The sequence below is a fragment of the Ipomoea triloba genome, chromosome 12 (assembly GCF_003576645.1).
Source record: "Ipomoea triloba cultivar NCNSP0323 chromosome 12, ASM357664v1".
In the NCBI taxonomy this organism is placed as follows: Eukaryota; Viridiplantae; Streptophyta; class Magnoliopsida; order Solanales; family Convolvulaceae; genus Ipomoea; species Ipomoea triloba.
Window position 1 is genome coordinate 25,575,757 of NC_044927.1, and position 10,940 is coordinate 25,586,696.

At 33.4% G+C, this 10,940-nt stretch overlaps 1 protein-coding gene across 2 annotated transcripts; it reads right to left on the reverse strand.

Annotated features, from left to right (window-relative positions):
- Positions 1-6,057: 6,057 nt before the first annotated feature.
- Positions 6,058-8,673, reverse strand: LOC115998646 (transcription factor HHO1-like). Of its 2 annotated transcripts, none has more exons than XM_031238269.1 (5): positions 8,150-8,673; positions 7,760-7,836; positions 7,626-7,662; positions 7,297-7,411; positions 6,058-6,935 (listed from the first exon to the last, which is right to left on the reverse strand). In XM_031238269.1, exons 1-5 carry the CDS (start codon positions 8,484-8,486, stop codon positions 6,188-6,190), a joined length of 1,314 nt encoding a protein of 437 aa, XP_031094129.1. In that variant the 5' UTR covers positions 8,487-8,673; the 3' UTR covers positions 6,058-6,187. The 2 variants fall into 2 exon arrangements, with proteins under 2 accessions (XP_031094129.1, XP_031094128.1); XM_031238268.1 differs by having other exon boundaries at positions 7,297-7,414.
- Positions 8,674-10,940: the final 2,267 nt, after the last annotated feature.

Sequence of the window (10,940 nt, forward strand, 5' to 3'; positions counted from 1 at the left end):
CTCAAATAAAATATGTATTCTCTTTGTTTTATACGTGTCTAATTCGATTAACGAGACTTGACTAAAGTTATTTTAAATCGATTTTTCATAATTTTAAGTTCAATATTAGTATATAAAATTTATATATTTAGAAACTACATCAAAAGTACTATCAAACAAAAATAAATTAAAAATTTTAAAAATATATGAATAGTAAATATGACAAATAAAATGAGACCGAGGGAGTAATATTAACATTTTTAGTTCAAATGTAATATTTTTTTTTATATAGATATTGAAAAATAGAGTTAGTACGAGCGGGGGTCCTCCAAGTATAGTGGCACCGCCATGTTTAGTCCTAAACTTTAAATTTAATCGCATGTGGTCCTTCAACTTTCAAATGTACCTAGTCTTGGTCCTTCCATTAGTTTAATTAAGGTCAAAGTTAGGACTAGGGGCGGTTAAAAATTTAAAAGTTGAAGAACCATTGATGGTTAAATTTGAAAGTTGAAGGACCATGGGTGGTTAAGTTGGAAGTTTTGGACTAAACGTGGCGATGCCACTATACTTTGGAAGACCCCAGATGGTATTAACTCTTGAAAAATATTACTCCCTTTGTTCCATTTTACCTATCGGTCAACCAGTTCTTTCTTCTTTGCTTAATTTGTTTAGTGTTTTTTAAGTTAATTTTAAAATTGAATTTCTATGTTTAATAGTCCTTTTGATGTAGTTCATAAATATATACATTTTACATACAAACTAATACTATTTTTTTTGAAACACTTATAATTCTTTATAAAGTAGTATATGTTATATACTTTCTCAAACTTTTTCAGTCCAAATAATCAATACCCTCACCACATGAATCCGATACTAATACTATTTAATATTATGAAGAAATGAATTAAAAATAACTTCAATCAAATACATAAAATTGAATCAAACACATAAAATTGGACCAAAGAAATATATTTTAGTTAAAAATTAAAGTTTTATACATCTCATGAGACGATCACAAAATAATTTAACACAAGACTTATTCATTCATGAGATTTATTTTTAGTGTTGTGTAGAAAGATACAAGATTTTCAATCAAGAGAAATTTAGACTTCATCATCATACTTCATATCCCAAGAGACATTAATTCCGGAAATAATGCTTGACCAAGTAATTTAGTTGATAGACAGGTACCAACAGCTTCAATTCCAAGGGGTTAAAGGCACATGGATTCCTAAGTACTTTGTAATGTATGGCGCACTGTTTACCCTTTTGTTGTTGTTCCTACGTTGTAAACAACATATGCGAATGCTCTAAAAAGGAATTTAATTCTCTCCCCCTTTGATGGCAACTCATGACATTTTCCCCATCAATTTGCACGCCTTTGAGTTGAAATAACACAACTAAATCAAGTGCACCCATTGATGGCCTTGATTTGATGATAAGGACACATCCATATATATAATTATTTAAAATATCTCTTTGATCTGGATACACGCGTATGTAAGTATACTTGTGCCCGTGATTATGTGTGCTTTTTAAAGGTTAAGAAGATTTATCCTTAATTTATTTGTAAATATTTCACATCACAAATGGTAAAGAGTACTCTACATACTCCCAAATTCTGGTCTATTTTTTACTCACTACTTGCGTAGCATGTTCTTATTCATCTAGGAAAAAGAGGGCCCCGTTTTTATTCCTTTTTTTTTTTCTCATTTTCTATCCATAAAATCACGACATGTGACATAAGTTTTAGTGTTTTACTCAATGAGAGTCCTTATATAATTTGTCATTGATAAATTGCAAGTTCTAGAAGCTAGAAAGACAAAACTATTTTTAATTACTATTGTTATTATAAATTCATGGTAAAAGATGACTAGGGAAAACACAATAGAACAATTGATCGTTCGGTTAGCGTTTCACCCTTGTATCTTAGGGGCTTGAGCTTATTGGAGTAACCTCTGTGGGCTCTCAACCAGATTCTGTTCTCAATGACTTAACTCAGCAGATGGGGCTAAATGCCAATGCACACATAATCTATACACTGTAGTTGTCAAAGTTTGCCTACTGGACTAGTGATCTAAGCCCTTTTGGACGATAATATATATAAATTCTACTACTACAATATGATGTGATCTAAATTATTATCAACCAAAAATAAAATGAAGCAATATATAAAAATGAATGATTAAAAAAGTTGAAAAGATAAAAGGGAGAAATGTAAAAAGCCAAAAATTGTCACTTCAAATGAGTAGGAAAAAGTAACACTGGAAGAGGCACAATAGATAACGCTCCTCCAAAGTCCAAAACCCCACTTGGGAAGAAAGTGTTAAAATAATGATTGTCGTTTCCCAACCCAACAAAGAGCAAAGGCCCGCAAGGTGTCATCTCACCATTTTTGGAACACCAAACAACCCCCTTCTCATCTTTTCCCCTTCACAAATTATTCTTTAAACCCACACCCAACATCACAACCTGAACTCACAAACTGCTGTCACTAGACCACAACGTCTTTAAACGCTACTGTATAAAATAACACCGACTTATAGTACGAGAGTACGGCGTAAAGTGAGATGTGTCGGGTGTATTCAGGGTCGGCGAAAATTTAAAAAGAAAAAAAAAGGGGGAATTATTAAAAATGGAATATGGTCCGGCCCACAAATTGATATGAAATCAGATGAAGTACCAGATTGAGTTGATATCTTGAATTGATTTCAAATGAAGGGTTGTGTCAAACACTGTAGCTTGATTTGCTCTCTGTTTTTTGCTCTTTTCTTTTCTCCCATCATCTTCATTGCACTTCTATAAAGTAGTTCTTTCCACCTCTGCCTTTACACCACCCTTGTTTTTCTTTTGTTTTCTACGATCACTTCCAAATACCCCCCATTAAATTACGTTTTCTCTCTCCCTTTTTGGGTTAATTTTTTTCCAGTAGTAAAAAGAATTGGGAAAATATCTATTGTTTAATTAATGGGATTTTTTTTGCTGTATTTTAATGGGAATAAACACATAAATATGATTTTTTTTTTAATAACACATAAATATGAAGAAACCAGTTTTCTTGATTTAATAATGGATGAGAATGATAGGCCCAATATGTAAGCCCATTTGATGACATCTATAGGACCGATGAATGAAAGCCCAGAAAGGTCCATGGACTAGAATCCTTAATGCAACTCTTTTTTGTCAATGATCATTGTTCTACTTATCTGGCAGGGGCAAATTATTGTGTAGACATGTCCACATAGTGTTATGTGGATCATAACAAAAAGTACATTTTTAATATGCTAAATGTACACTATTTGTGTACTGATTGTACATTATACAATATAATGCACATTCAGTACACAAATAATGTACATCCCTTGAATATAATGTACATTTTTTTTATTTTTAATATATTAATAGTACATTATTTTTATATTGAATGTACATTATTTGATAGTATGGATGTGTGGACCTAATGATTGGCTTGTAAGGGTACCATAATAGGGATCTTCATTTCCACGTTACTAGAATAATTTTTGCATATAATATTGATATTTACACTTTATTCAATGAAACTAATCCAACTGAGTATCGACCAGGTCCCAATGAAAATAGCTATTCCAAGGGTATTCTCTACTCAAACCCCTTCCACTTACACAAAATCTTTTGGTTACTAGAAGTCATTTTTATTAAGGTCAATTATGATTATTTAAGAACAAATTGCATAATATTATATATAAATGTGCAGTCATACTAGAGCATAACATGCATATGTGAAGTGAACTCTCTTAAATGCACTCCAAATATTGAAGTGTATTTGACCAAGACTACAAAGTATACTGATCAACACTACAAAATGCAATAATCAATAAATAAAGTGCCCTCAATAATATGTGAAACACATTTCTCTTGAGTGCACTTTTACATATCATCGGATGCACTTTGTAGTTATGCATGATATATACTTTTAAAGTTTAAAATAGACTTAATTATATGAATAGTCCTTGACTATTGACATTTACCATTTTTTATTATTGAGTTTCAATTGGACCATAAATGGTCACCTTGAATATTAATATTTATCAATTTTCATCATCAACTTTCAATTTGACCATAAATGGTTCATTGACTATTGATTTTGTTCCAACATTGGTCTTCTAGTTAAATATCCATTTATTAGTAAATATTAAATTTAAGTGTAATAATGTAAAAATTGGCTTATTGCTGAGATGAGAAAATTGAGTTCGATCATAAACTTAATACAGTGGGTTCATCATTAGGGGAAATATGATGAACAAAAAGTTCACATTATTACCTTTAAATTTAGTGTTTACTAAATTGATATTTAACTGGATAACTAAATTTAGAACAAAGTCAATAGTCAAAGGACAATTTATGGTCCAATTGAAAGTTAACGATAAAAATTGATAAATTTGAATGATCAAGTGACCATTCCTGGAATTAACTCAATAAAATATTTACAGAAATATTTCTTCTTCTTCTTCTTCTTTTTCCAAAATCCCTGTGTTATATATATGTTGATCTTCTCTAAATCAATGGCTAATATAAGTCTTTAATTTTGACCTCAGTAGGTGTTCTCACGAGCTAACATGTCTCCAGGAGAAAATTAAGATTCAATCTCAACCTTAGATCTCTAAAAACCGAACGGATCATAATAAATTAAAAAAATACAATTGCATAATTGTAATTATTGTCAACTTTACCATGCAACTTTTAACACTATACAATGCACTTTTTAATAATAGATAGTGCATTTCCAGATAATTTTCAAAAATATCAACGAAAAAACTAAATTTTAAACTTAAGCCGTAAATATTAAACCCTATGCAGTAAAAAGTAAACTCTTAAACCAAACATAAAATTAAAAAGTTAAATCATAAACTCTAAAATCCAAATACTAAGTGCATTGCACTTTCACATGTGCAAGTGTAGTTTTTAATACTATAGAGTGCACTTTTAATAGTTTGGAGTGCACTTTTTAACAATAAAATGTATATCAAATAATTCTAAGAAATACATTGTATAGTGTTAAAATTTACACGATAAAATTGACAATTACAATTTTTTATAAAAAAATTCATCAGAACCATGCGATTTTCCTCGATGTAAGATTCAAATTGGTTCTTAATTTTCTCTCGAGACCTTGTTTTCATATGATCTTCGTCATATATATATATATATGAGTTAGGGTTTTGATGTTTACACTAGCCTTTCCCACCTATCACTAAAACCTGTTACGTGTGTATGTACCCAAGCAGACATCTGTCTGTGTCCCTCCCCAAAATCCAGAATGTTGGACGCAACACTTACACTATGAACTTTCTATCCACATGCAATAACAGAGATTCGGTACAGAATTGTTATAAGTGGTCGCATTTTAATCTTTTTCACCACCACAGACCTACGCACGATAATATGCAATATTTAAAAAAAATAAAAATAAAAATTTACGTACCTAATCTGAGGCATGTTTGTTATACCCAAAAACCTACAAGGCAGCAATTCGCAGTCAATTTCTCACCTTCTATATCGACTTACTTCCTGGGTTTAGTAGTACTAGTAAACTGCTAACCATTAAAGCTGCATACTATATATATATATACGTTCCAGACATGATTGCTGACATATCTTACCATCTAATTCTATATAATTTTAGCGTTATTGTTAAGCTTTCTTTGTTCTTGTGTTTAATCCCACATGCATACCTGCATGGAGCTTATAGAATGATGTACATATATAACCCTTACCAAGTTGATCAGATTGTTGATTAGGCTGCAATAGGAGCGACCAATTGACCTTCTTAGTTTTTGCTGGTCAGCTATAGGTTGGGCCAAGTAACCTAGGCTGATTTACCTCATTTTGATCTTTCGTTAGCTAGGTCACAATACGAAATTTGCCAAGTGCAGATGCTCAAGTAGTGACTGGAGTGTTTTTCTTGCTACTCAAATATAATTTGTTTTAGAAGTAATATTATATTTGGGTATATATATAGTTATGCATTGAAATTGCAGGAAGAAGAAGACAATTAGGATTGGAGTTTGTTTACCTTAATTATATGTTGCACATGAAGACTGACAAAGATAGGAAATGTGGGCATTATATTAATCAATTCTGATTAAGAATGCGCTACTGCATCCAAATCTCACTCAGAACGTACAATTTTTAATAGATTCATATATTTTGACGATGATGATGATATGATTCACAAAGAGAGATGTAGTCCGCTGTTTTCGATTCTTGTCGGCTGCTTTGTCGTCCCATGATGTTTTTCCGACGACGAGAACAGCGACAGAGACAAATCGGTGGTATCAACGCCGCCGACGTCGTACTCTCCGGCGGCATCTTCCTCGTCGAGTTTCAGTCTCTTTTGATCGTTCTCGTTCCTCGTCCTTAACGATAGACTCAAATCAAGATTCACTTGATGATGATCGCATGAAGAATCCGGCAAACTTTTCCTTTTCAATGTGTTTGTTTCTTCAGCCGCCGCCGCCGCTCCGTCCGGCCGGGAAACCCCAACGGACTCTTCTAGAATGTTCCGAGTCTTCGGCGGCGGCGCCGGAGCCGGCGGAGGATCTCTCCCTCTTTCTAACTGCAATTTCTTTAGGAGAATCTGGTGGTTTGCCGGAGAGCTTCCAATTCCAAATTGATGAGAAGCTAAAACTCTTTGAGCTGGGAAGAAGTGAGGCTGATGGAGCTTCTCATTCTCCATGTTTTTGCACGCCGGAGATTGCCGGGAAATCGCCGCTGCAGTTCGGAAATAATCTGAACTGAGAGGATTATTATGATGACTATGATTACTATTAACGTTGTTGTTGTTATTGTGCGATCCGTAAATGTTTCCCCCAAAAATCCCATGTAAGCCGCCATGTCTGATCATACTTGAAGCTCCGCCATTGATATAAGGATTGTAGATCGCGTTCGCTTGATGACTCCTTAAAGCATCTTGGAACCTAAAAATCACAAATCAAAAATGAAGAAATTAAGAAAACCAATTCAAGATCGAATTGAAATTGTTGTCAACAACAAATCAAGCTCGATCCCTTGATCAATTGTTTTTGATAAGTGGAGCTAGGGATTCATCCGATCCTCAACCTAATTAAGGTAAGATTCGATCGAGCTTCAAAAGTCCCTAAAAAATTTAAAGATTCAATCTCGACCTAATTAAGGTAATATCGAGTTTCAAAAGTCTCATCCTGACAAATGCAGGGAGCTGAGTCATAATTATCGACTTAATTAATTAAGGTAAGATCGAGTTTCATTCAAAAGTCTCATTCCGAGAAATACAGAACGAAGAACATAGAAAATGCATACCTTACAGTGGGATTAGTTGTTTGGTTAAATCCTTGTAGCCTTTGGAGGTGGCCGAAGTTAAAGAAATGGTGATGATCTCCATTGTCAAGAAGCAGCCTTCCATTAGAAGAAGTAACTGCTACATACCAAATTAAATGTTCTCATCTCAGACTATACATGAATATATGATCATATATGGATCCAACCCAAACAACTACAATTCCATATATATGTATGTGTGTGCAGTGTATACTATAGATAGAGAGAGAGAGAGAGGGAGAAAGAGAGGGAGAGAACCCTAGTTTTGGGATGGATTTGAAATTGAAACAATAGATCCAACAATTACTTACCTTGATTAAGGTCATCCATCTTCTTGCTTCTATACATCTGATAATCCAACAAAATCAGAACCATCCATAACATGAGATTATAACAAAATTAAAATAAACTGAATTGGATTATGAAAAAAAAAAAACAAAACTACCTGGAGGTGACTCTTGACATGAGCTATGCTAAGGCCTTTAATGTTCATGAGTTGAAGAACCAACTTAGGTGTTGCCCCTGAAGCACAAACAACATAAGACAAACAAGATCATCATCATCATCAAACATCATCGTAGCAAATCAAGAAACAATATATGGGTAACCAGTCAAGATAGCTAAAGATATAGATTCACTAATTAAAATCCTAGTTTTTTTGGTTTGAACTGGTCAGCTATGGACAACATAGATAGGTTTACCTGATTCTTTACCGGCTAAGGTCACAAGTCGGAATTTATTCAGTGCATACTCTCGGGTATTGGCGAGATTGAAAGGGGGAAAAACAATAAGTGCAGAAATGAAAAGAAGGGAGAAGAGAGCTGAGAGCACATACTATCTTGTCCTCCAAGGGTTTCAACGGCGTGAACGAAGCAAAGATGGAGGTCCGGCGTCCACCGGAGGCGGGGCGTTTTGGACCGGACGTATTGCCTTACTGACCCGGAAGAGTTTCCGGCCTTCTTTCCGTTTTCTTCCACGGTGCTGTTGCTCGAGCTGCTTCCATTATTGCCCTTGCCTTTCTCGCTAATTCCTTCTTCTTCTTCTTCTTCTTCTTCTTCTTCTTCTTCTTCATATTCATCTTCTTCTTCTTCTTCCTTTAGATCTTCTTCGATCTGGGTTTCAGGGCTTTTGTTGGAGAAGTCTTCCGGGCTGCAACTAATCCCCCCTTTCATCTCCTTTGATCTCCACTAGTTTTGCTTGCTTGTGAGTTTAAAGGGATTTTGAAGATTTGGAGTATGATGAGGGTTTAAAGCTATATTTGGACTTTTCTTCTCAGTGTAAACTGAAGTTTGGAGCGTGGAAAGAGCTGTTTCTTGGGAAGATTGACATACAACTTTCTTCTTGCCAAAAAGTTGCTAAAATTAGGCATGAAATGAGCATATAAGGAACACAACCCCTCTCTCTCTCTCTCCTCCCCCCTCCCCCTCTTCCATTTTTTTTTCTTTCTTCCCAATTCTTTTTTTTTTTTTTAAATTACATTAGGTATCCCAACTCGAGCCAGACTAATCATAAGCCTAAAAGAAAAAATCTTGAATTGTCCTGCTAGTCTCTAAGTTCCCACCCCTATCGGTCAAGATGACCCCAAGTTTTCCATATTGCCGCTTCGCCCCATCAGTCAACAAGTTCTCACTCATGTCGGTACATTCTGCATGTGTACAAGGAGCTCGATCGGTCAAGGTCTCTTAATGACCCAGGTTGTGATTCGAACTGCACATTACTGCTCGCATGATTGGTCGAACCAACTGAACTAGTCATGTGGGACTCTCTTCTTTTTTTTAGTACTACTGACTCTGTTACAATGTAGCAGCGGGATCCTCTTCTATTTGTTTAAGAATGCATAATTTGTATGTTCATGTGGGAGGATTATAATTAATACGGTTGAGATATACTTCACTCTCTGTATAATACTTTTAAGAATTTTTTTTTGAGAAATATTGGAATTGATCTGGGAAATTCTAGTCAAATTGGGTAAGTAAATGGTATATTCTTGTTCTTTTTTATGGTTATTTTTATAGAGAATATATATATATATATATGTTGTGACCTGTGGGTTTGAAGTTGTTCCAAACCCTAACCTTTTACTGGTCAAAGGACTTGTTTTTCTTAATTAATAAAATTATTACCTAATCACATTGCAGAAGATGAAATTATGTTTTCATCTTACATATGCCTCTCAATTATAGATTTTAACCACTCTCCAAACTAATCCTTTCCTTCCTAGCTAGGGTGGTACATATAGTATATGTATATGGTACTAAGAGTTAATTATTAGTTTGGTTATCAATTACTCACGTAATTATGTAATTATGTAGTTTGTATGTTTACTGTTTACATAACATGCATTATTCACCGCACCAAAAAAAAAAAACATGCATTATTCACAGTTGTTAAAAAAAAAAAAACATTATTCACAGTTTTTTTTTTAAAGGGGAGAGACACCCTAACTTTGCGGACATGTGGGACACCAAGGAAGTCATCCCGAGCAAAAAGAAGCACAACCCTATAGGTTTGTCGATAACAATCATCTCATACTAATTAACTCTGATTAATTTGGTCAAATAGTCTGCTACCCGATTTTGATCCCGGTAAACATGCTCCATTTTAATCTAGCAATCCCGATTAGCATTCACAATTTTATTGAACTATTGAATTGTGTTTAAAATAATTTTAATGATGTCATAAAAAATGAACTAAAAATGAGAGATATTAATTCAAAAAATACATTTTTTATTCCTTAAAAATTTTTAGAGTATCAACAAATTAATTAAATAATTAAATTTGAAAGTAAACCATTATATAGTCAAGAATTAAATTAAATGAATAATTAATCTTTTGGGGTTTGAGGTCAAAGTTGCTAGCTAGGGTTGTTAGTGAACTTTTTTTGGATCTATTAATACGTACATATATAGCTAGAAAAGAGTTGTACTGTAGAACAATCTCACTGTCTCTCTTGAATGCATCCCAAATTAGATCAAGATTCCAATAACTATTTAATTAATTATTAATTATTATTATTTAATTTCTGCTACTTGCACAGTACGTGGATTAATTATTTACTAAAGAAATCGGTTAACGTTGGCAGTGTCCACCATGCATATCCACAATATTTTTCAGATTAAAATATTAATATTTTATTTAACGTAATAAAATTATGTCTATTTATTTATTTATTTTAGGTGTATATATATTGTACGTAGCGGGTATCTTGCTAATAATTGACTTGTGTCATCTGACAGTTTTATTATTCATCAGACAATGTTTTTTCTTATTCTTCTAGTTCAGTAGTTCCTAGAAAATGTTAATTATATTCTTATGATATATTACTATCGAGGTATATTCTGATTTTATTTATTTATTTTATAAAAAAAACATTTGACACTTTGTAGGTTGTAACTGGTGTAAGAGAAATTTATGAGATATTAATCAGATGGCATGTCACTGCCTGAGAGTGTACAAGTTTAATTGTGTAATTTCATTATTTCATGAACTGCACAGGAAAATAGAAAACTATGTGCGATAAGTTCGATCAGGAAGATATTGACAAGAATAGAACTTATTGTTATACAAGTGCATGCATACGAGAATTATAATGCACCCACACGCCCACTCCTTACGGGACAATGTGG